The sequence below is a fragment of the Saimiri boliviensis genome, chromosome 3 (genome assembly GCF_048565385.1).
Source record: "Saimiri boliviensis isolate mSaiBol1 chromosome 3, mSaiBol1.pri, whole genome shotgun sequence".
NCBI classification, from domain to species: Eukaryota; Metazoa; Chordata; class Mammalia; order Primates; family Cebidae; genus Saimiri; species Saimiri boliviensis.
The window spans coordinates 135126207-135153480 of NC_133451.1; the positions used below are offsets into that span (position 1 = coordinate 135126207).

At 36.3% G+C, this 27274-nt stretch overlaps 1 protein-coding gene and 1 pseudogene across 1 annotated transcript; one reads left to right on the forward strand and one right to left on the reverse strand.

Annotated features, from left to right (window-relative positions):
• Positions 1–365: 365 nt before the first annotated feature.
• LOC141583879 (fibrinogen alpha chain-like) lies at positions 366–1812 on the forward strand (annotated as a pseudogene).
• A 14495-nt stretch (positions 1813–16307) lies between these two features.
• Positions 16308–25147, reverse strand: FGB (fibrinogen beta chain). Its single transcript, XM_003927958.4, has 8 exons — positions 25013–25147; positions 21874–22065; positions 21210–21393; positions 20062–20289; positions 19384–19497; positions 18582–18707; positions 17778–18063; positions 16308–16976 (listed from the first exon to the last, which is right to left on the reverse strand). The coding sequence occupies exons 1-8, from the start codon at positions 25115–25117 to the stop codon at positions 16745–16747; spliced, it is 1467 nt and encodes a 488-aa protein (XP_003928007.3). The 5' UTR covers positions 25118–25147; the 3' UTR covers positions 16308–16744.
• Between the last annotated feature and the right edge of the window lie 2127 nt (positions 25148–27274).

Genomic DNA, 27274 nt, shown 5'->3' on the forward strand with positions numbered 1-27274 from the left:
TTGCCCTACAAAAGGTATCCACACTTCTCCTTTGGGGAAGCCTTACCCTGTCCCCCTAGACCAGGTATCCCCAAACTTTTTACACAGGGGGCCAGTTCACTGTCCCTCAGACCGTTGGAGGGCCACCACTTACTGTGCTCCTCTCACCGACCACCAATGAAAAGAGGTGCCCCTTCCTGAAGTGCGGCGGGGGGCCGGATAAATGGCCTCAGGGGGCCGTAGTTTGGGGACGCCTGCCCTAGACTATGTTAAATATTTCTGCACAGTGTTCCCATGGCACCTTGCATTTCCTTCTCAACTCTCTGTTACACTTTATTGAAACTACACTTTTTTGGTCTTTTTTTGTGCTAGACTGTATAAGTTCCATGGGGGCAGGGCCTTTGTCTGTCTCATCTCTGTATTCCCAAATGCCTAACAGTACAGAGAGTCATGACTCAATAAATACATGTTAAATGAATGAATGAATTCTCTGAAACTGTATTTGAGCTTATTTAATCAAATTCTTTCACCATTCAAAGTGTCTGCTGCTAGAATTGTCACCCAATTGATTAATTAGGTTTTTAGTATGTCTCAGTTGACATTTAGGTCAGGCTAAAACAAGTTGTGTCAGTATTAATTGATGCTTACCTACCTGTACTGGTTATTTGCTATTACTATGTGCAAGTAATTCCAAACCCATTTGAGGAAAATTCCCTTTGCAATTTGTAGGTATAAATAACCCCTCATTTACATAAGTTCCATCTCACTGTAAGTCCATTCTTTCCCCGTGGAGGGAAGGAAAGAAGGAAGAAAGAAAGGAAGGGAAGGAAACAGTATTTACCTTCTTTAATCTGAGCTGTGCCTATCTTTGTAAGGTTAAATGAGAATAACTTCTTCCAACCAGCTTAATTTTTTTAAGACTGTGATGATGTCCTCTAAACATATCCTTCAGGTGCCCAATGTGACATTTTCAATAGCAAGCTACCAGGATCCAGTAAGATTTTTTTCTGTTTATTGCAATCAAGAAACCAGTTTGGGAGGATAGCTTTTGATCCAGCAAAGAATGGATGGATCACTGAATTTTAACTGGACCTGGCAAGACTACAAGACAAGTTTCGGCATCCTGAATGACAAGCGGGAAGGAGAATTCTGGCTAGGCAATGACTGCCTCCACTTACTAACCCAGAGGGGCTCTGTTCTTAGGGTTGAATTAGAGGACTGAGTTGATAAAGAGGCTTATGCAGAATATCACTTCCGGGTAGGCTCTGAGGCCAAAGGCTGTGCCCTGCAGGTCTCCTCCTATGAAAGCACTGGGGGTGATGCACTGATTGAGGGTTCTGTAGAGGAAGGGACAGAGTACACCGCTCACAACGACATGCAGTTCAGCACCTTTGACAGGGATGCAGACCAGTGGGAAGAGAACTGTGCAGAAGTCTATAGGGGAGGCTGGTGGTATCAACTGCCAAGCAACCAATCTCAATGGTGTCTACTACCACCGTGGGGGCTTCTATGACCTAAAGAATAACAGTCCTTATGAGATTGAGAACAGAGTGGTCTGGGTTTTCTTTAGAAGAGCAGATTATTCCCTCGGGGCTGTTTGCATGAAAATTAGTCCCCTTGTGACCCAATAGGCTGAAGGAGTGGGAGTGGGAGCACTGTCTTCTTTGCTACAGAAGTGGAGAGAAAATAAGAAAGGTAAAGCAGTTGAGATTCTCCACAGTGTAAAAAACTCCTAGGTACTATTTTCTCATCCTTTGTAGTGTAGGCAAATGTACCTGAGACATATTAGTGCTCTGAAAAATAAAGTTATAAAAGTTTTTCTTTATCTTTAAATAGCTGTGTGGGTTTTAAAATTTTTATAAGGATATACCAAGGGACATTCAGTACATCAGGAAGGTGTCAGACAGAAGCTTCTCTCTGCAACCTTGAAGAGTATTGGTTTGAGAACTTCTCTTCCCATAGCACCCAAAGTCATAAGGCCATTGCAAAGTTATTTTATCCATTTGACTTGAATGGTTTTAAACCAACATTTTAAGGTAAAACTCACTGAATCTAACCATAGCTGACCTCTGTAGTAGAATTTCTGACTTATAATTACAATGCACAATTTGTAATTACAATATGTATTCATGTCTTTTGTTATGGAGGAAACTGAGGAAGGCAGAAGAAACATTGTTTCCTAAATAGAAATGAAAATATGTCCTTAAAATTCTTCCACTAGACATTGTAATGCACCATGCATTACACACTTATTTTTTCCCCACGGTGTAACCAATTTCTTTGAAAAACACACCTAAAATTTTAAAAATATTTATGAATATTCAAAAAACACACAATTCACACATTACTAAACAATCTCCCAAGTGTTGATTTTTGCTTCATTTTCTAACAACCATAAACTGTATTCTGTGACATGTTAATCATTATTCAATGTAAGTCGATAGTTTGAAAGCATCTCACTAAGTATGATCTCTGCTATAATCAAAATTCAACATATTTACATTGGTCAATATTTGATCCAAGTTGCATCTTTAATCCTGGTGGCCTTGACCCCTGATTTTTAATTTGTATCATTTTCTATTAAGAAATATTTGCCATTTTCTCTTGAACATGTGTTAAAATATCCTCAGTAATCTAGTATAACACCCTTTCTTGCATAGTTTCTATTCTGACATAACTACATTATTTCTCAAGGAAGGAGAGAGGGAAAGAAGGAGAGGAGAAGGGAGGAAGGAGGAAAACAGAGGCTATGGCTAGGGGCCAGAGCCTGGGGATCAAAAAGAAAATATGCATCACACATGATCCCCAGAGTTCTTGCACTTCCTTATGGGGAATTGTAAATCTCTGATACAAACTAAATGCTATACCTTCAAATAGTTACATACTTGGAAAAGAACTTCTTCAGAATTAAATGAAGCTTTGTTTCTTTCAGCTATCAGAACTTTATGCTATCTTTCCGTATTCCACTTACACTCACACATATGCCTCAACAGAACTTGAGTTGAGACTAGAAAATATTTTGTTTTCTAGAATAGAACACTATGTAGGAACAGAACTGGGTCCTGAAATGAAAGTGATTGTGAATGGGAAGGGCCAGTCACTTCTAATTATTTAGAAGATTTTGAGTTTATCGAAGGATTAGATAAACCTCTTTTAATTTAAGAAGTGGTAGCCAATATTAGCAGGATCATGAGAATTGGAGATACAGTTTGGTTGTGAGAAAATACATGAAATATTTATTTTCCATTTCACCTTATCTTTAGCCTTCTATTTCATTTTTCCTGAAATTAAATATTAATTTAGCTCCCTGACTCTCATTCACTCAAAAGCCCATTTCAACTTGGTTTTCATGCAATTACCATGCTCTTGAAATTGATCTCCTTAAGTCGATACAATTTTGCAATTCTAAATTAAATGTGCTGCATTCAAGCCTCTTTCTACTTGATCCCTTTTAAACATCTGCTACTTACTTTGCCCTTATCCTGCCTCTTGGACGTGTCCTTTTGTCTTGGTTTCTGTGCCAGTTCTTCCTGTCTCACCCTTTTCAGTGTTAACTGGTAATTTCTTCTCAGACCACTTCTTAAATGTAGGGGTTTCTCATTGCAATTATATTGGTACTCATCTTTATCATTTGGGATTAGGTTTGGCACATCTGGCTTCAACAAGACTGAAATTCATTTCTCGCTCACAGAAAAGTCTACGGGAATATGTCAGTGCAGTCTTCAGGAAGCCATCATGTTAATAAAAGACTTATATCCTCTGGTTCACCTTGTAATCCAAATACCATGTCCTGTGGCAATTTGGAAGAAAGAGGAAAGACAGAAGGGCAAAGGAGTACTTTCTTCTTTTACAGAACTTCTTGAGTGTTCTAAACAGCACTTCTGCTTATATTGGCCACAACTTAGTCACATAGATAAGCTTAGTTGCAGGAAAGGGTGAGGCAAGTTGACTTTTAGCTTAGATACAGGACTATCCTAACTAAAATTGGGATTCCGCTAATAAAGAAAAGAGGGAGAATAGACACGGGAGGCCGCAATTACCAGTCTTTACCAAACAACATTTTCTCATACTGCAGTGCGTACCCTTTCTCCTTGGTTGGTCTGACAGTCACTGTAGCTTCAACTACTACCAGTGGCCTTAAGCTGGAGACAGACATTAAGGGATGTTGCGGAGGGATAACATGAGGAGAAATGCCAGATATAGGTGATGGGGAGATGGAGGCAGCAAACCACATTGCTCTGAATGTACCTATGCAACAATCCTGCACGATCTGCACAACATGTACCCCAGAACCTAAAGCACTATATATATATCTATACACACACATATATATATATATATATACACACACACACACACACACACATATATATATATACACACACACAATATATATATGGTACTTTAGGTTCTGGGGTACATGTGCAGATCGTGCAGGATTGTTGCATAGGTACATTCAGGGCAATGTGGTTTGTATATACATATATATACATATATATGTATATATATGTGTGTGTGTATATATATATATATATATATATATATGTTGCTAAAACTTCTTAGCTTGGAATACAAACCCTTTCACAAATTGGTCCATTTTCAACCTCTGCAGTCATTCATTCTACACATTAATCACACTGAATTTCTCACTGGCACTGAAATACCAAGTTCTTTAATGATATTATATGCCTTTTTATAAACTACCTAGAGGACACTCATTCACTCCTTTAAAAACAGCTCAAATAATGATGCTTCTGTGAACCCTTCCCCAGTGCCCACCATAAAATGAATTGAATTGTCCTCTAGGCCCTCACAGTTTTTGCTCTCATCTCAAAATAGCATATTCTATCCCTAACTCTAACATATTTATATTATTTGTGGCTCTAGGTTATCAACTCCTTTGGGGCAGAGCTCATTTATACAGTGTATCCTGTCCTGCATAAAATATCTCCCCATTCTAAGATTATACAGTCTTTTAAATACTTCCTTAAATTTTTTAATGGAGTTTTCTTTTTTCAGTTTTTTCTTTTGCATGTATGTATTAAATCTAGAATTTATTTTAATATGTCATGAAGAAAGTCTACTTTTGTCTTATTGTGGATGGACAGCCAGCTATACTGGGATCCTTTACTAAAGAAAGCATTTTTTGCCCCTAGAATTAAAATATCCATTTTTTTTGTATAAGATTTTCTTGGGATCTATATATAAACTCACTCCTGTGCTTCTACCTCCTTGCTCACATTTCAAGTACAGAGTTTGGACGAAGTAGTTTCCATCCTGTTTGCCATTTTTTCCATTTCTATTTTAATCTGTAAAATTGTACTTTTAATTTTTACTTTTTGTTGTTGTTGTTGTTGTTCTGAGACTACTTAGAGAAGTTTTTCTTAATTTCCACTTTTTTCATTTTAAAATCCAATTTGTTATTTTTTAGGGGGCTAGAGTGAGTCATCTTTAAATCGTTAGTTTTCAAGTACTTTATAAATTTTGTTAATTTAACCAATTGTTCCATTCTAAACATTTTAGATTTTTTACATTAATTAATTAATTAATTAATTAATTGCAGTGGTACAATTATGGCTCACTGCCGCCTCTACCTCCTGGGTTCAAGCAGTCACACACCAACATGTCCAGCAAATATTTTCATTTTTTGTAGAGACAGAGTCTTGCTATGTTGCTCAGGTTTTCTCTGTAGACGAGTTTGCATTAACTTTTGTAAATGGTTCTTAAGCGAAAAGAATGTATATTGTCACATCCATATGTTATAATATTTCATATTACCAAGGCTGTTGATGGTATTATTTAAATATTCTATATCTTTTCCTTTTTATATAACTTTTTTTTGAGAGACAGAGTCTCATTCTGTTACCTAGGCTGGAAGAGTGTAGTGGTGGTGCAATCACAGTTCACTAGAGTCTCAAACTCCTGGCCCCTCCTTGGCCTCCCAAGGCACTGGGATTACAGATATGAGATATAGATATGAGATTTTCATCATGTTTGTGTATATGAGTGTGTGTGTGTGTGTGTGCATATAAAAAAACCTCACTCTGGTTTTATGCATGTGTGTGGTCTCTGCATTTAGGGATTCTGGTTGTATGGCTCCTTCCTTATACAGTGCATGAAAGTTTACAACTGTTATACCTTCTTCACTAATTGTACTTTCTATCGTTACAAAATGTTTCTCTTTTTTTTTTCCTGTTTCCTCCTTTTGGAATTGAATTCCACCTTGTCAAATATCAATATTGTCATCACTTTTGATTTTCTTTTCTTTGAATTTGCCTACATATCTTGACATATCATTTAATTTTCAAATTTTGTTATCACTTTGTTTAGAAGACTTTCTCAAAATAACAGATGAATAACGTGATTTTATTTTACTGTTGTTTTCCCTTTTCTTCAGTTTTGCATATCCCTTTATTTTCAAGATTTCTTTTTCATCTTACTTAGAATAGTTTCTTATAAATAACAGATAACTTGAAAACTCAATTTATTTTACATTTACCATTATAATATTATTGTTTCCTCTTTCCTTAACTTTTGCTCCCTTACTTGTGATGACCTCTCTCTGTTATCATGCAAGTTCTACCCAGGCTATCCATTTCAAAATAGTTCTTAGTTGAATAAATAGATCAATGAGCAAAATAGATATAAATGCGAAAAGTTTGTAAGGAAAGAACAGTTTAAAATATTTTTGCTAGAGAGAAAAATGTTGAATTGGGTTTTTTAATCCTAGGTCAGGAATAGAAAAATCTGGATAGATTTTAATTTTACATCCAGGAAAATTTGTCTCCATGTTTTAGCCTGAAGCTATCTTTGATGTTCTCCTTTAGTATACCATAGTATATGAGGAAAATATCATAATTAATTATTGTGTTTTTTTGTAGGCTTTTTGTTTTTTATTGAACTTTAAGTTCTGGGATACATGTGCAAATCTTGCAGGATTGTTGATACACACATGCCATGGTGATTCACTGCCTCCATCCTCCCATCACCTACATCGGGCATTTCTCCCAGTATTATCCCTCCCCAACCTCCCCGTGACCTGCTATCCCTCCCCTAGACCCCTACCCGCAACAGACCCCAGTGTGTGATGTTCCCCTCCCTGTGCCCATGTGTTCTCATTGTTCAACATCCATCTATGAATGAGAACGTGTGGTGTTTGGTTTTCTGTTCTTGTGTCAGTTTGCTGAGAACGATGGTTTCCAGATCATCCATATCCCTACAAAGGACATGAACTCATCCTTTTTTATGGCTGCATAGTATTCCATGGTGTGTATGTGCCACATTTTCTTTATCCAGTCTGTCATTGATGGGCATTTGGGTTGGTTCCAGGTCTTTGCTATTGTAAATAGTACCACAATGGATATATGTGTACATGTGTCTTTATAATAGAATGATTAATAATCCTTTGGGTATATACCCAGTAATAGGATTGCTAGGTCAAATGGAATTTCTACTTCTAGATCCTTGAGGAATTGCCACACTGTCTTCCACAATGGTTGAACTAATTTACACTCCCATCAACAGTGTAAAAGTATTCCTATTTCTCCACATCCTCTTCAGCATCTGTTGTCTCCAGATTTTTTAGTGATCATCACTCTAACTGGCATGAGATGGCATCTCAATGTGATTTTGATTTGCATTTCTCTAATAGCCAGTGATGTTGAGCACTTTTTCACATGTTTGTTGGCCTCATATATGTCTTCTTTTGAAAAGTGTCTGTTCATATCTTTCACCAACTTTTGAATGGGTTTGTTTGTTTTTTTCTTGTAAATCTGTTTTAGTTCTTCATTCTGGATATTAGCCCTTTGTCAGGTGGGTAGACTGCAAAATTTTTTCCCATTTGTTGGTTACCACTTCACTCTAATGATTGTTTCTTTTGCTGTGCAGAAACTCTTAAGTTTAATTAGATCCTGTTTGTCTATTTTGGCCTTTGTTGCCATTGCTTTTGGTGTTTTATCTGATCTTTGACAAATCTGACAAAAACAATCAATGGGGAAAAAAATGCCCTGTTTAATAAATGGTGTTGGGAAAACTGGCTAGCCATGTGCAGAAAGCTGAAACTGGACCCCTTCCTTACACCTTACACTGAAATTAACTCCAGATGTATTGAAGATTTATACATAAGACCTAACACCGTAACAACCCTAGAAGAAAACCTAGGCAAAACCATTCAGGACATAGGCATAGGCAAGGACCTCATTATTCTTTTATTAGATGTATGAACTATTATTTGGTATCTAGTACTTAACACAAGGCCTGACACATAATAATGACTCAATAAATTTTTGTGAGCTAAGGAATCTAAGTGTTAAAAAGGAACTTTTGGAACCAGGTGTAGTGGCTCATGCCTATAATCCCTGCACTTTGGGAGACTGAGAAAGATGGATGGTTTGAGTCCAGAAGTGCAAGACCAGCCTGGGCAACAGAGTGAGACCCCGTCTCTACAAAATGAACAAACAAACAAATAAGCTGCATGTGGTGTTGCATACCTATGATCCCAGGTACTCAGGAGGCTGAGGTTGGAGGATCACTTGAGCCCAGGAGGTCAAGTTTGAGGTTGCAGTGAGTTGTGATTGTGCCACTGCCCTCGGGCAGCAGCATGAAATCCTATATAAAAAAGAAAGAAAAAGAAACAAAGAAAGAAAGAAAGAAAGAAGGAAAAGGAACTTTTAAGATAATCTGTTTCAACCTTCTACAGAATGCATAAGTCCCTTCTATATCTGGTAATATAACGAAGTTAAGATGTCACATTCAGTTCTTATTAAAATATATTATTACATTTTAATCTAAGTATTGTGTTTATGTATTTACTTTTAGTTCCTGGAAACTCTTTAGAATAAAGAATTGCAACTTTTCCCTCAAATATGCTGATACTTTTAATGGATAATCAATTATTACTAGTGTTGTATTAATGAAGGTGAGAACATTTTATGAATCAATTTTTTACGTGAGTAAATAGCAGTTTAAGGAGGAGAAATAATGTAATGATAAGAGGACCCCTGAGGATGAAGCCCATGATATTGTTCTTACAGGTTCTAACCACCTAAGCTCCACACCTTGTTCATTATTTGTTTTGGGATAATGATACTAAATTTCATAAATAAACATGACACTATTGTATATAGCATTTGCTGTTCATTATTGGCCCAGTGGTATTACTGATCTAATTATATTTTGTCATAGGTTCCCCAGCAAAAAATATATATATATTTCCACATTACTTAGCTGATGCTAAGTGTGCAGCTGATGAATCAGAAAAGAAAGATCCATCCAGCCAAGTTCACTAATCTTTTTCATGTCCAGAAAAGCGTGAAAGGAAATGCCAATGTGTCCATGTAAGCACATGCAATCATAAGTTAAAGCTTTGTTACAGTCAAATAACGTAATACAATGTTTGCTATTTGCCAAAACAGCTGGGGAAGTAACCACATTTAGATTTCAGTAGCCATGAAAATAATACAAGTTGCTTGTGGATAACAAAATTTACACAGAAACCATTTCTGAGATTATCTTATATTTGATGTATTTGTTTATGCATTCTTTTAATTTACATATTACCTCTTTTAAATGGAATTCCAAGTTCTTTATAAATCTCATTTGTAGAGGAAAATGCTTAATTAATTGGGGATGAGGGTAGGAAGGGCGTTAAATATCACTAAGGAAACAGTATCATGAATAATTTGCCCCAATTAATTAAAAGTATTTCAACTAATTCTTAAACATGAGCAGGACATGATGTCTTCCATTTTCACATAGTAAGAGCAACCATTCAAAACTATAGAGTAAAGAAAACTTAGAACTTGCCAGATTTGAGCTGAGAATTGCCCTGTTTACTAAGCAGTAGTCTCCCTGTTCACCAGGTCATTGGTGAAGGCGGTACGTGGTGATTGCAGCAGAGTACTCTGGAAAATATTTGCTAAATTCACCTTTGTCTCAATCCCTAATAGGTCTATGACCTCAGGGTTGCAAGCCTACATAAGCTGTTGCAATTCTGCACTAAAATATCTTTTGACAAACAATGGGTGAAGCCAGGAGAAGGACACAGAGGTATTTATTAAAATTCTTGCAGTTTGTCTGCAGAGCATAAGCTATAAGCTTTTCAAAATAAAAAGTTTGGGGCAGAAATAAATATAATTGAATCAAAAAACAAACAGATGTATCATCTGTTGATCACATCTTGGTTGGGAGAAGAAGAGAAAGGGTCTGATAGTGAATATTTGTACCAGTTAAGACTATTTCCATCAGTATATAACTACCAATGTAATCACTTACAAATTAAAATATTTGTATAGAGGAAAATACTATATTCCCGATTGCTATCCTACATGTTACATAATGAGTAATTCATATAAAGTGTGTCTTTGCTAATGGAAAATTGAGGAAAGGGCCAGGCATGGTGGCTCACACTTATAATCCCAGCACTTTGGGAGGTCAGCAAAGGCAGATCGCTTTAGTCCATGGGTTCGAGACCAGCCTGGGCAACATGACAAAATCCTGTCTCTACAAAATATACAAAAAAATTAGCTAGGTATGGTGGTGCACGCCTGTGGTCCCAACTATTTGGGAGGCAGAGGTGGGAGAATCACCTAAGCCCAGGAAGCAGAAGTTGCAGTGAGCCAAGATCATGCCATTGTACTCCAGCCTGGGTGACAGAGCAAGACCCTGTCTCAAAACAAAACAAAACAAAACAAACAAACAAACAAACAAAAAAAAAAAAAAAAAAAAAGAAAGAAAAAAGAAAAGAAAAGAAAAGAAAAAAGAAAATTGAGGAAATGACATAGATAAGTAATTCACAAAAGAAGATAATAAAATGGTCATTAAACATTTTTAAATCTCTTACTTGTACTAGTAAAGATATTAAAATTAAAGTAGTTACTAATATTATGACTCTTAATAAAGTAATCATAATTATCAGTGTTGGAGAAGAAAAATAAAACTTAAATACGTAATTCTGTGCATCCGAGGTAAATCAACACAATCTTTCTGGAGAGTTATTTGAATATATATATTTATGTTTAAAGCCAAAACCTGTTTTTTTTTGTTTTGTTTTGTTTTGTTTTGTTTTCTGAGACAGGTTCTCAATCTGTCACTCAGGCTGTAGTGCAGGAGCACAATCAGGGCTCACTGCAGCCTGGACCTGCTGGGTTTAAGCAATCCTCCCACCTCAGCCTTCCAGAGTGCCAGGATTACAGCATAAGTTACTGTGCTCAGCCCAAAACCTTTTATTTCCTCCAGATATTCCGCTACAAGTAATTTATCTGAGAAATAAATACATATTATATTATAAATAAATGTTTATAATGTGTAAACATTATAAAATAATATTTTAAAACAAAAAAATTTATATTATAAATAATGTATAGAATGTATTATATAATATATCCATAAAAAGCTTACAGAGAAGGATGTTAATGTCAGTACTCTCTTTAATAGAAAAAGGTTGGAAAAAAACCTAAATGTGAAATGAGAGGAGACTGTTTAAATAAATTCCTATAATGGAATATTATATGGCCATCAAAAAGCAAATTACAGAAAATGATACTGTAGAAGAATGTTAAATAGTATGGACAACTTTTCATGACACAAAGTGAAAAATTCAAGTACTAAAACATGTACAGGTAAGAATAAGAACATAAATATAGGTATTAGCTGCTCCACTGCTTATGCTGAAGTTATAAATGGTTCTAATAATTTCTATATTTCCCAAAATGCCCACAAAGAATACAAGCTACTTTCATTACTTAATACCACAATTAATGTTGTTAAAATAAATATCAGTTGACCAGGCACGGTGGCTCACACCTGTAATCCCAGCACTTTGGGAGGCCAAGGTGGATGGATCACCTGAGATAGGGAGTTCGAGACCAGCATGACTAACACAGAGAAACCCCATCTCTACTAAAAATACAAAATTAGGCGGGTTTGGTGGTGCATACCTGTAATCCCAGCTACTCGGGAGGCTGAGGCAGGAGAATCGCTTGAACCCAGGAGTTGTGGTGAGCCGAGATCGCACCATTGCACTCCAGCCTAGACGAGAGTGAAACGCTGACTTGAAAAAAAAAAAAAAAAAGAAATCAGTGATTCCCCTTTCCATGTGTATGAATTACTATGTACCAATTAATTGCTACACGCTACAGAGCTGCACACCAGAAGAATGTCAAGCAAGAGTATCAGATCACATGCAACGGTGAGGGAGAGGAGGGGGTTCAAAAATGGAAGCATCGTCTCTGTGTACCTATGATTCTTTTCTATACTTCAAGAGAATTTGTAGTCCAACCTTGAGAACCACCAGAGACTAGTGGCAGCATAGTGGAAATAGTACTTCTAGCATTTGGAGACATATTAAATTCAAGTCCAATCCTAAACATAGGCAGTCCTAAACCTATGAAGTCATTCAAGGTAATTTCAAGGATGACCATTTGCTCAAAAAATTGCCTCGTGATCACTATTTGAGTGAAAAGGATAGCAGGTAAGAAATATCAAGGGAGGCTCAGATGAATACAAATGTCTTCTCTATCAGTAATTCTGAAATCCAGCCAGTGATCAGTAACTCTCAGGGACATTTATTTAAAAATAGAGACTCAGGCTCTTTCCCCGTAGAGACTCTGATGTAATAAACCTAGGTTAGTACCAAGAAATCTGCATTTTTTAAAAGAAGTCTGTAAGTTTAAATGAGCAGCATACAGGATATTAAGTGTGTAATGTTTAAACAGAAATGTGAGCTGAGCTACTGCAGCTGGCAATGCATCATATCACCCATATTTTTGCTCCATGATGGGAATCTGTAGTCAGTTTACAAACCATCCCTGAGTTAGCTGTTTGTGTTGGTTCGAACATAAAGAGGAACTAGAGGTTTCTGTCCCAAGTGCATGTAACCATTGTAGTTTGTTACATACTTTCAGTCCTAATTGTATAATAATATATATATTATAGTTCTCATGCCACAGTGTGGGATTAGTAACTTCCAACTATCTTTCTATTATTGTCTTAAAATCATGAGTTAAATAATCTTGTTGATACTGTTTTCTATGTTCTAACTAGGGGAAGCTACCTTTTTATTATATTCAAAATTGTGATCCCTGAATGGGCGAAATCAGATACATAACATTTCTTACCAAATTGCACTTTAAGAAAATGCATTTCTTTCTTTTTTTTTTTTTTTTTTTTTTGGTTAGTGTGTTTTTGTTTGTTTTTACAAATTTTATAGTAGAGACAGGGTCTCACTATGTTGCCAGGCTGGCCTCTAACTCCTGCCCTGACAATCTTTCCATCATATCCTCTCAAAGTACTGGGTTTGCAGGTCTGAGCCTCCGTGCCCAGCCAAGAAAGTATATTTCTTTCTAGATAGACTTACATATTACCTGGGAGTGGTCTCTGTGTTTTTTCTATTTGTGCATGAACTATGAATTGATCGTCAGATTATCTATTTTAGTGGTTTTTCTTCTGTGGCATTACTTCAAACTCTAGGGATTCATTTGATCCTCTGTGTGCACATAAGGAGTGAGCAAAGGTCTGAGGACTGTAGTCCTTCCACCCTCCAGCCTTCATTCAGTGAACTTTTGCTACTGTCAGTCTTGCCCCAAAAGTTCCACATTAAAGAATTGTGCCTGTTGAGTTCTTCTGTGTGCCTTCAACGGAAAATGGGTTCTACGTTTAACAAAGAAGATATTCAAGACTTTGATCGTCACTGGATTTAGTCATCCAGTATTCACAAATGTATGAAAATTAGCCTTTCTGACAGCTGATGATTCTGAAATCAAAGCTGAATAAGAGCTCGTCATTAGTGAAGGAAAAGGGTACAGGCATTCACTGTCAAAAAGGGCCAAAATTTACCTAAGGGTTTCAGAAAGTCTTCTCTGGGCATTTACAGTTAAAGTGAGCCTTGAAAACAGGCAGTCATTTGTCAGATGATGTTGGGAGGAAGACATTGTTGCAATGAGAGCATCGTATAAAAGGAACTGAACATTGTGAGTCATGTTACAATGAACATGGATGTACAATACAGCTTTGAGATCCTGATATCAGTTCTTCTGGATGTATACCCAGAAGTGAGATTGCTGGATCATATGGTAATTACAATTTTTAAAAATTTTTGAGGAGCCTCCACCTTTTTTTCCCATAGCGCTGCACCGTTTTACATTCCCACCAACAGTTCAAAAGAGGACTGCATGATTTGACTTATATGAAGTATCTGAAATAATCAAAGCAGAAAAGAAAATGGTAGTTGCCAGAGGATGGGAAGTAGGAAGCAATGGAGGTAAAATTTCATTTATGCTAGATAAGCACACTCTAAAGATCTGCCGTACAGTACCTAAAATTAATAATACAATATTGTGCACTTAAAAATCTGTTGATAGTATTTCATATTAAATGTTCTTACCATAAAAAAATGAACACGAGGAAACTTTTGGAGGTGATGGATATATTTAATATCTTGACTGTGCCAGTATCATGGGTATATGTATATTTCCAAAATCATAAAATTGTATCTGTTAAACACTTTGTATGGCAGATGCACCTGACAGCAATAACTCAAGCATACCCTGAGAATGACTGTATGGTCTAAGAAGAATGTGTGTTCAGAGTCCTAAGCTAAGGAGTCCAGGAATGGCCAACCCAGAGGTTCTCTTCTTATCTCTGAAGGACGCTTGAACTTCCTGCCTGTCCCTTGGAACACAGGATGGCAAAGACCTTTTATTTCAGGTTAACTGGAGACTGCTAGATGGAGCTGTGACTTGGTAAAAGGCCCATAAACTGCAGACCTCAACCATACCTTGGCTTTCTGTTGAAACTGCTCTCTATAACCCAAATGCGAATAAGTAATTAAGGACTCTAATTTCCACCCTACCCAGACAACGTTTAAACAAATGCTAGTCTTGACTTTTGTGAACCACTTAAGTAAGAATCAGAATGTTAAAAGTCGCCTGGCCCTCGGAGTGTCTGGAGCCCCTCACCCTCATCTCTGCCCAGGAGGTGATTTACAGAATCCACTAGCCCTCAGAAAGTCTGAAGCCCCTCACCCCCATTCCTGCCTCTCACCCTCACTCCCAAGGTGGTTTTACGGGTATAAAAGGTCTTGACGCCCTCCTTTTGGGGCCACAGGTTGGAGAGAGACACGAGTCCTCTGTGGCCGCTGGCAATAAAGACCCTGCAATTTGGCATACTTTTGTCTTGGTGTTGACTTTCTATGCTCGGGCCAGTACAACAGAGCGTGCTAAGTAGAAATGTTATATAAACTGCAAATACTCTTTACAAATAGTAGCAATCCTCCTGTCCAGCCCACTGCCGCTGGACCACAAATGGATTTAAGTCCTAAATAAACCATATGTCCCATTCACAGGCTCCAGGTGTCTTCTTGGACATGGAGTCATACCTGTTGAAGTCAACAGGGCTCCAGCATGACACATGTGCAGAATTTTTTTTTTGTATATTAGTTACATCTTAATAAAGCTTTTGAATTTTTTAAAGGGCCTGACCTGTCCTGGAATGGTGAAAAACTTATTGTGACAAAAATGTAGGTTATAGTGAAGGGAACAGGAAATGGTACTGGGACATTCTTACCTCCAACTAAAAAATTTAAATTTAGGAAATTTGGATATACACAGCAAGGAGCTAATGTTAAGCAAGAAAGTAACTTGATGAGAATTATCTATTAAATGTGATGGCAAAGGAGTAGGTGAGTACAGGCTCCAGTGGGACAGAACCTGTGGCAGAGAAATCAGGTCAAAAGTTAAAGTTGAATTTGATGAGAAATTAAAGAGAGTAGTAGCATCTCCAAAAGAGAAACTAATGAGCTTTGCTTACATGAAAAGATTAAGAGAGTAAGTTAAGAACAATAAGTACTATAAAAAATGGGTGGCAATGATGATTCATTAGGGGCGGAGGACCTACGGTCGTATGGTTGCCCAGGGGCAGCTGGAGCGAAGCGTTGAGATGATAAGCCCATTTCATAGGGAGAAGTAGAAAGAACAGAAAACCCACTTTTACTTTAGTTCTGGTATAGCTATGTAAAAAGGAAAAGCCTAATTGAGGACAAGAATAGACCTCATTCCTATGGGCAATAGGGACATTCTGCTCCCAATTTTATTATTTTCCTTTGAAAACACTTGGTGAAGACTTGATCTAGATTGTCCTCTTGGAATCTCTGATCCCGAAGTCTATTTAAGTGGCAGAGTGGTGGTTTTTCCATGGTATAGAGTCATATATTAAATCTTCACATGTTCAAGACTTGTTTATTAGATATTTGAGGTTATGAATGCTTCTCCTTCCTTATGAGTGCAAAGCCTAACTCACTGGATGTGTGGATCACAAAACAAGGAAACATTAACTTATTGCAACAGAGTCTGGTTTAATTAAGAAATCTTTTTGAAAGTTTTCTTTGACAGACCTTACATAAATAAACATAGTTTTAAAAGTGGACTTTTAAACATCAGTTTTTCCTTTCCCTCATGGTTTTCCTACAACAAGGATAAAACATCCCTCTTCCTTATTTGAAACTTCTCACAGTCAACTAGAATTGAAATTATGAACACCAACTCTGTCAAGACTATACTTTCAGTTACTTCTTGGTGAGAAGGAGAAATGAAGACGACAAAGAAAATTGTGTACTATTTTTAATGTAATTTATCCTATACTTTTTCCAAAAAGTGGCACTCACAACTGCTTGACAGTTTTAAAGGAATATAATGTATGAAAGAAAATTCCAATAACATAATGTACAAAAATGTTGTTACATATAGAAGAGTAAAAATCTACATTTTGGAGACTATTGCTTTGGAAAGAAGGGCCTGATCTTCATACTCATCTTCCTCATTGAGTACCAGGACCCCTTCCAATTCATCCACACTACACCATCATCTGTGCCATGCTTTGCCATGTCCAGGGTGTACTTTCCACCCCAGTAGTATCTGCCATTTGGATTGGCTGCATGACATCTATTATACCACCATCCACCACCATCTTCTTTAGAACACTGTTTGCTGGGATCTTTTGTTAACCTGAAAGGAAATGTGTTTGGCATTATTAGAAACAGAACTACCATGGTCAAGTTACTTTTTGCAGATTATCCATAGAAGAGTGCTACACTCGTGTGCACAGTACTCTTTTCTTTGGATGCTATACATAGAGTCACAGTAACACACCAAAGACCTCCTGTGCCCTATAGCAAGAAAGAGAGAAAACTGAGTCTATGTGGCCAATCCATGTAGGGACTGCATTGGTTACTTTATACCAGAATAGTGGTTTTTACATCCCTTAGTATCAGAGAACCCCAGAAATGAAAATGAAAGTTTTCATGTACATACTAAAATATAGAGGTACAGGTATTTATCTAAATGCCATTAATCAGAGAGTAACTGTGCTCAAATTCTAGTTCTATCTCTGGGTAGTTGTGTGACATTGGACAAGTCACTTAATCTCTCTAAATCTCATCAGTAAAATGAGAATAATAATGTCTACCTTATAGTTGAAACGCTTTAGACCCCAGGTGTCCCCAAACTGTGGCCCCCTGAGGCCATTTATCCGCGCCCCCGTCGCACTTCAGGAAGGGGCACCTCTTTCATTGGTGGTCAGTGAGAGGAGCACAGTATGTGGCGGCCCTCCAACGGTCTGAGGGACAGTGAACTGGCCCCCTGTGTAAAAAGTTTGGGGACGCCTGCTTAGAGTGATGCGTAAAGAGCTTAGTATAGTGGCTCACAGTAAGTGCCCAGGAAACGATAGCTATTAAAAATGTTATTAATGATTCTAAGTAATAATATTAGTGAGACTTTTAAAGCAGGAGCAAAGAGTGCCACACATACCAGCCATCATTGTCTCTGTCATACGTGCTGAAGAACATGCCGTTGTGAATGGTCATGGTCCTGTTTTCTCCTGTCAACTGAGACGCTCCATCCATGAGGGCATTGCCGGCTGTTCCTCTATATTTGTTCACTGACATCTGGTATTTGTTGGCCTCATTCTGTATAGTGAATCCTCCATATTCAGCCTTTACTTTGTCTCCTTTCCAGTCCTCCATTTCAATCAAAAGTTCTGTGGATCCCATCTTGGTAAGCTGGCTAATTTTATCATTTCCAAGCCAATACTCACCTAAACGGAAAACAAAATAAAATCTCACCAAAAATAAAATTTTGGGAAACTGAAAACTGCCTTTTTCCCCTTATCTTTAACATCCACATTTTTGTCAGGAAGCTCTTCTTAATTGCCTAAAATAGGCTTCCAACACTGTATGCTTTTTATTTTTTTTTATTTTTTTTTTTAAGACAGAATCTCACTCTGTGGCCACACTGGAGTTCAGTGGAACAATCTCAGCTCACTGCAGCCTCCACCTCCCGGGTTCAAGTGATTCTCCTGCCTCAGCATCCTGAGTGGCTGAGACTACAGGTGAGTGCCACCACATCCAGGTAATTTTTGTATATTTAGTACAGATGGGTTTCACCATGTTGACCAGGATGGTCTCTATCTCTTGACCTCGTGATCTGCCCACCTCGGCCTCCCAAAGTGCTGGGATTACAGGTGTGAGCCACCGTGACTGGCCATATGTTTTTTAATGAACAAAAAATCCCATTTCAAATAGAATGATTTTATTTTGTATGCCTGTTTGTTACCTGGTACACCACAGTAATTCTTCCCATCTGCATTGGTTGCAATATTTCCAAATCCCTGTTTATATGGATCCCATTTTCTACCAAAGTCAACACTACCATCTTGACGGTTCTGAATCACAGTCCATCCTTTGGAAGACAGAAACAAAAAGAGCATATTAACCAACAGCAAATAATGTCACTTTCAGAAGAATATCTGAATTCCCTGTCCTTTCCATTCATTTTATGTTCAACTATATTTGTGCTCTAAAATAGATACAACAAGGAAATAAATATGAGAGGAAAACTTGTAAAATCTTTGAAAACTCCAAGTGCTGTAGCTTACCCCAAATTATGAATTATAGACATTTCATAACCTTTTAAATATCAGGTTGAATACCAAAACAAATGACTCATTGTCAGCTGTGTTAGATTTTAGAGCGAAGCCTTGTTTCCTGACTTGCTATTTTTTTATTATTATTTTTTGAGACAGGATCTCACTATCTTCCATTGCCCAGGCTTCAGTGCAAGTAGCATGATCAAGCTTCCAGCTTGTGGGCTCAGGTGATCCTCCCACCTCAACCTCCTGGATAGCTGGGACTATAGGCACATACCACCAACCCAGGTAATAGTTTTGTATTTTTTTGTAGAGTCAGGGTCTCATTACGTTGCCCAGGTTAGTTTCAAACTCCTGGGCTCAAGTTATCAGCCCACCTTGGCCTCTCAAAGTGCTGGAATTACAGGCATGACCTACCACACCTGGCTTTGCTTCCTGGCATTTTATGGTGTCCAAATAATTACAGGTCAACAACTGTCCAAAACTTACCTCCACCTTCTGTGTTCATATCACAGTATACTCTGTATGGTTTGACAGAACTGTCAGGTTGAATGAGATACATTTCAGATGTTTCACCTCCTCTCCTGATAATTTCCTCACATTCTGCAAAAGTAAGACAACATTACGTTCAGGGGCTTACAACATAATTACTTTGTTATTAGTCACAAATTCCTTAAGATAACATTACATAGCTTATTAAGGAATGTTTTATTATAGACCTTCGAGAATAATTTAACAAATATTAGATTTTCCTTTTACTTTAGTAAATCAAATGCAGTTTTGAGGACGTTTATCTGCCTAGAGTCTGAAAAAGCTCTTCTCCACCTTTTGCGTCCTGAAATATCCACAAACTTCCAGAACACACAAGATACAGAAACCTCTACATCTATCTGTGATCCTGCCATCTGTTCAAGCCAGCACACATGTGCACACGTCAGCCACCCCTGTGACTACCACCATCAATATCCTGTGCCCTGTCCTGCTCATCAAAACCAGCAAACGCATCAGGCTGGGTCACAACACAACTGGCTAAGGATAGCTTTGTGATGTACTATAATGTTATTATGATCTGTTGAGAAAAATCTGCTCTTTTTTTTTTAGGTTGTCTTATTTTTGGAGTGTGAGTTCTTCTGGAACTCTCTGGAAATACGTTTATTAACGAGTTACCTTTGCCAGACACCACAGGAATGTTGCAACTGACAGTGCATGGGGTGCGACAATATTCCATTTGAGCTGAGATATCAGATTCTAATTTTTGTATTTTGCTTCTCAGGTTTTCCAGGATCGAACGAAGTATACGAAGGTTACTTGGGATATTACTATTCACAGTCTCATCTATATATAATTGGTGCTTTTCCAGTTCTGAGGAGTACTCATTTACTACATTTTCATTATCTGGAAAAATTAAATTACATAGAAATAGTAAGCATTTTTGCCTCATGAAACTAACATCTTTATACAATTTTGATTTTCTGAGAATAAACTAATAAACGCTGAGCTACCACCAAGCAGTTATGATATATGGTCATATTTAGGGGAATGATTTGGTCCATGGCATAGACAAATTAACATATAGCCTAACTACCATACTAGTAATTTACCATAGGAATAAGCTAAAGATTATGTCTAGTAATAAATTAAAAATGTTTATTTCCTTGGTAAGGGAAAAGAGGAGAAAGCAGTGTTTGGGTCTTCCATCTGAAAAGTTCAACATCTTATAGGGTGTATATGCTTGATTTATTTATCCATTTCACATAAGCATAGCAGAGCCTTCAAATTTATAAGATGTCATGATTCCTTTGATTTCTTTGAAAAATTTCCAAATGTGGGTATGTTACTCACTGAGATGCCTGTGCCAGGCTTAGGCGCTAGCTGATTCCTGACTGCCAAGCCAACAGCACTCAACATTCCAATCTCGAGATTCACAGGTTAGGCGTCATTCATTATCCACAGTACAACTGAATATATTATGGGTAACTCTCTCATTCAAAACCTCAAATGTTAAAACTATAAATGCTAGGATTTCTTTTTCCACTCTATGAATATTAACTTCTGAGTCACAAGTTTCTTGTATGCTAAAAATAAGGAGTCATAGTGGAATTTTCATAGAAAAATCATACTTACTGATGCCAGACTGAGAATAAGAGCTGAATATTGTTTATCTGGCAAGATGCAGGGGAAGGTGCCCGAAAGCAGTATGAATGCTATTTAACTAACCCAGCAGTGTTAATCTTCTCACTACCATGCGTTCTTGTGGCAGTCAACAGTTACAATTTTATAGCTGAGAATAAAATGGAAAGCACAAGGATATCTACCTTTTATTTGCTTCTGCCTCTTTTGCCACATATCTTTTAGCAAATGCATGTACTGAAAGGTAGAAGAGGAGGTCTGGGAAACAGCTTCCACGTTGTTATTTAACTCATCAACACTATTTCTGATTGGTTTTTCCTGTTGTAGCAAAGCATCTTGCAAATGACATCCTGTAGGACACAAAACCCCCTAAAAACAAAGAAAATAGCAGGCATTAGATGAACGATTTGGGTCATGGACATTTGTTAAAATAGCACATAGGAAAATTCAGGGATATGATTAGTCAACATAAAAACTTATCATTTGATTTTCTGAAACACCAGAAATTAAAAAGTCATCATCATACGCTTATGGAGATTTACAATATTCGTTACCCCAGAAGAATTGGGCTATGAAAATTTTACCAATTGAACAAAGGCAGTGGGCAAAATACAAAAGGAAAGGTAGCACCCACATATCCTAATTTGTAATTTGGGGCCCAGACCAAAGAAAACAAGAAAGGAAGCCTAAACCAGAGGCCCAATATGTTTATGCTTTGACTTTTATTTATAAAATAAACAAAATAACAATGATGGGAATGCAGGTCAGTGAAACATTAGGGGACCACCATGAATACAGGCTTTCTGTGCGTGAGAGAACCACCGCTGCAAGAAACATCAGTGCACCCACCAGGTCTGGGTCAGCATGAATGCAGCCTCCAGCATCAGGGGCTTTTCTCTCTACTTTCTTTTGAGAGGAATCTGCTTTGGCTGGACGAGCCCGATAACCACCCCCACTGATGGGCGGTGGGGCAGGCCTCAGGCTGGGAGCCTCTTCTCTCTTCCTGTCAAGCGGTCGATGACCACGGACACTCAAGGAGCCCTACAAGGAACCAGGAAGAAATAAAAGGCAGAGTGTTATAGAAGATTTGGAATGTAACTATTCTCACAACCTTATTTTATAATTTAGGTTACAACAAGCTTGATGATTTGCTTAAGATGCATCAACTGGCTGGTTGGTGATGGCGAATCTGTAGATTGCTTACTGTTTAGTAACAGTAGAAAGACCAACTGCACAAAAAGCTATAATGCAGTGTAGTTTTTTTTTTTTTTTTTTTTTTTTTTTTTTTTTAATGAGACGGAGTTTCGCTCTTGTTACCCAGGCTGGAGTGCAATGGCGCGATCTCAGCTCACCGCAACCTCCACCTCCTGGGTTCAGGCAATTCTCCTGCCTCAGCCTTCCGAGTAGCGGGGATTACAGGCACGTGCCGCCATGCCCAGCTAATTTTTTGTATTTTTAGTAGAGGCGGTGTTTCACCATGTTGACCAGGATGGTCTCAATCTGTTGACCTCGTGATCCACCCGGCTCAGCCTCCCAAAGTGCTGGGTTTACAGGCTTGAGCCACTGCGCCCGGCCTGCAGTGTAATTTTTAAAGAGAAGCCTTAGGACAAAGCTGTATCAGATTATGAATAGTAATGACCTCATATTCCTGCAACATACATTGAAAAAGACAAAGTTGTAAGGAATCTATACTGTCAAGAAGAATGAATATTCTCAAGCCACTTGGATTATTAGATTCCTATGATTATTGTTAATCACTTCCCTACTTTCAATTTTTGTGAATTGATGATTAGAATCCTATACAAACATATTTAAGAGACATTAAAGACTTATCAAAGGTTAATAATACTTAGAATTTATTTGTAATAAGACAATATCTGACCCTCATAAGATACTCTGAGCTAGGCTGCTTGCAAGTCTTGATCCGGCCTCTTACTAGCTATGGGACCTTGGGCAAGTTGCTTTATCTGTGCTCCAGTTTCCTCAAATGTAAAATAAGCAGAATAATAGTTTGTATTTGCCTTATAAAGTTACTGTAAGGATTAAATAACTTATTGTGTGTGGTAGCCTCAGAACAGTACTTGGCAATAATAAATGTTCATTATTATTTTTATTAGAATCGCACATAACAAGTACTACAGTTTCAGTGTACTCTCCACTGCTAATTTCATTTTTGGTCTAATCTTTTATCAACAAAATTATTAGTTAAACCATTCTCTTGAAATTTCCTACATGATTTCTTTATCAAACACCATCATTTTCTTACATTTAAAATAATTATCAAGGTTTGGTTATTATAATTAAAATTACTTGCCAGTTTAAAAATATTATATTAAATGATAATAAAGTAGAAACTACCCATTGCAATAGGAAAGTTTTGATTTGGATTAACTACATTCTTATTTTTTTGGTCAGTAGTTACATCCTTTGGAGCTTAATTACAAATTAACAAATGATGTGATTTGAAACAATGGAGCAACAACTAAGCTCTCTTACAATTTTGTGAGTCTAAAAATCATCAGATAAACTCTATTTGGAACTGTATTGTCATTTATTCATTAGGTTATAATATTATTTAACATTTAGTAGGATGGTGCTACAATTAAAACCCAGCCATGTTGAGTTCCAGATTTTCCTGTTTAACCAGTTGACTATATACATCCTTGGTAGGTAAAGATTTGGAGGATACAGGCATATTTGACATTGAAGGTATGGTCCTAGTCAGAGTTTATCCTCTCTAAAACAAATTTTAACAAATGTGATTCATCTATTTATTAAAAATAAAATTATAACAAGAGAAAACTATTTTCTTTTTATTTCAGAGTGCCACTAGAGAGGTAGCATGGATGGTCTGGCTTTACTAGAGAAAAGGAAATTTTAAAAAATATTTTGAAAAATTATATACTTACAGAAAGTATGAAGGCCACTTGTTGAATAATCAAAATCCATTCTGGAGCCTAAACTACTAAACTATCTCTGTGAGGACTAGTTGGTAAACAGAGTACTTTACAAAAATTTAGTCTTACAGATTCTTTACATTTTTTTGCCTAATATGATTAACCAGACTCAACCAGATTAACCATATCTTTTTACACATACAACCAGATTTACCATATGTACTTACATGTAGAGTCTGATAATTAGAACATTTAAGTTCCCTTGAAACTCAACAATGATCCAAAATGAATCACTTCGTCTAAATATTATTGTGTATTCTTATTTCTAGTTTAATAATACTATGCTATATGTAAGAAATTTGGCCATGATACATTTGATGATAAAATTTAAATTTCTTACATATTCATTGTCCTAAATGCATTTTTACATTTTTAGTAACTGCAAATTAATATCATTAAGTCATCAAAAATAATAGTTGAGGACAAACTGTTCTACAAATAAATAAACTAGACTGAACCGTGTTTCCTAACATGTTATTAATAATAAAAATACACACTACCTCTAATTTAAATTTTTCATCTGAAAAAAGAAGTATTTCATTTTCTATTATTACACTTGATGTATTTTGCTTTTAAGCTTATAGTTTTTATAAATGGGAATCCCAGTAACAATATATTACCTTCCTTCACCAAAGAACAATCTACCTACCACCAGTTTTTTTAAAATACTGCTCTTTCATTATTTGATAGTTTGAGATTTTCAGATGTTGTTCTCTTAATTATAATCCTGTATTGCTAGAAGTAAATGAAAATCACAGTACTTAGGATAGCAAGTGAGAAAAACACAGCTTACATTAGCTAAGCCATCTTCATCTTGAGAAAATAAGGTGATAAACCAGAAAACAAGAAATTACTTTTTTATATAAGAAATCCTATGAAACATTCTTTAAATATAATAAGTCAGAGGTTAGCAATTCAATTTCATAACTATAAGCAATGCTAATTTCACTTAAATAACTATTCATAAAATAGGATATTACATCTTAATTAATAATATTAGTAATAATATAATAATGCTTAAAAAAATTCACCTCCTTATTGTCGTTGCCACCTTGGGACTTAACTAGAACAACACACAATAGTAGCAATAATAGATGTTTCATGGTTTCAAATTTGTGGAAGCTCCAAGAAACCATCCTTTGCCTGTAGACTTAACTGAAAAATCTTCAATCCTATATATATCTGACTCCTCTCCTAGGAATGACTTCAGAAATGGTTACCTTCTCTTAGTTAATATTTAATTTTGGCTTCGCTCGTTGGCTGAAACATATTATCACTTAAGCAACATCTTCCCAGCAAAACTTATTTACTTGTCATACAACTAGTATTCTCTGTTAGTCGAGTTTAGAAACATTAAATTTCTTCAATTCATTTAATTGGACAAAATGATGGGAAGTTAGGGTATTCCTAAAAGAGATGTGTATCTTATTTCTGGTAAATTAATGTGGAAACTACACAAGCTCTTAAAGAATATGTGAGAAAAAAAAATCTAAGCACAGTAAATTTGTCCTACTCACGAGACAACTACTAAAATCGTGACTCATTAATGATATACCATAAATGTTTATGTTTTGGGACAATCATGTAATTCTATTTCAAAAGGGACCATTAAAATCAAGAGTAAAGTTATATCATAATGTGTTTGTCTTTTGTCTTAGAAATTAATCAAAATAATAAATTCATATCCTATTCTATGAAAGACAAACAACAGAAAGACTCCTTTTTTTTTTTTTTTGCTCTGAACAGCATTTATATTTTGTCCTTAATAATTCACATGAGGTAAAATGTTTAACAAATTCTAAACATTATTAAGATCATAAATTATAGATTTCTGCATCAAATTCTGTTAATGATTAAATACATGTTTAGCATTCTATTTTATTATTATTATATAGTTTAGATCATATTTATTTTAACATTGGTGAAGTCTTCACACATCTATTTCAATTAGTGTTCTCACAGAGTAAATGAGGTCCATTTTCCTTAATTTCTCATCAACCACCAAATCCATCTCTCTTGTCTGTTCATTTCTTTGTTGCAATCAGGATTAATAACTTCACAAGAATCAATAGGAACACTAGTCAGTAATCCAAATCCCACTTAGTGCATTGATTCAAAGCATTTTTTGTTTTTTTGTATTGAAAATGAAAAATTCTCATTAAATTTATAAATTATTTTATTAAAAAGATAGCAAGTTATCAGGGTTTGGATCAGCAGGCTATTTAAACAATGCCTTGAAACAGAGTCATAAAACGAACCCAAGTGCCCGTGAATGATAGATTGATTAAAGAAAATGTGGCACATATACACTATGGAATACTATGCAGCCATAAAAAGTATAAGTTTATGTCCTTTGCAGGGACATGGACAAAGCTGGAAACCATCATTCTCAGCAAACAAACACAGGAACAGGAAACCAAACACCACGCACAAGTGGGAGTTGAACCATGAGAACGTATGGGCACAGAGAGGGGAACATCACACTCTGGGCCTGTCAGAGGATCGGGGGCAAGGGGAGAAACAGGAGAAATACCCAAAGTAGGTGACGGGCTGATAGGGGTAGCAAACCACCATGGCACACGTATACCTATGTAAGAAATCTGCACATTCTGCACATGTATCCCAGAACTTAAAGTATAATTTAATAAAAATGTATTAGAAGATTTTACTGGTTGATAAAAAATAGTAAATTATTATGTTTCAAAATAAAAAGAAGAAGAATGGTGTGAGACATACTACATTTCTTTCTTCTGTAGGTAGCAGAGACTGCATTCCCAAATTCTTTTAACTCAGATTCATAGAAACAAATTCTTATCTTCGTAGCATAGGTTGTCCTCCCAAATTCCTTTAACTTAACTTAATAGAGGTAAAGTACTCAGTTCAAATTAAGAAAAATAATCACTTGAGTCTTTCCAAATTTGTGTTCCATTTAGTAGCACTGAGTAAATATTATAAGATTTTTTTCTTTAGTTTGTATGTGAATATTGATCAAAATATATTCAGTAATATTTCTCATGAAAATATAACGGATAACAAAGTTTATTTTAGTAATCTGGACAGGATTTTATTTTAGCGATGTACAGATTCTTGCTGACTTAAAAAGAATTATCTGTTAAGAAAACTATAACCATTTTTTTTTCTTTTGAGGTAACATATTAGTACATTTTCAATGACTGATACTTGATCAACTAACAATAGAATAATCATTTAACTTTCAGAAGTCTGTAAATTTGTCAAGTTTTTTCTAGTGTACAATAGACTCTTGTTCAACACTAAAGTGAAGGTTCCTTTAC

Coding starts and splice junctions, on each gene's coding strand:
- FGB (XM_003927958.4), bottom strand. CDS start 25,117: ATGGTTTCTTGGAGCTTCCACAAATTTGAAACCATGAAACATCTATTA. Junction 18,064..18,581: donor GAATTACTGTGGTGTACCAG/GTAACAAACAGG, acceptor TTTTCCGTTTAG/GTGAGTATTGGCTTGGAAAT. Junction 16,977..17,777: donor GACAGAGACAATGATGGCTG/GTATGTGTGGCA, acceptor ATTTCCTTTCAG/GTTAACAAAAGATCCCAGCA.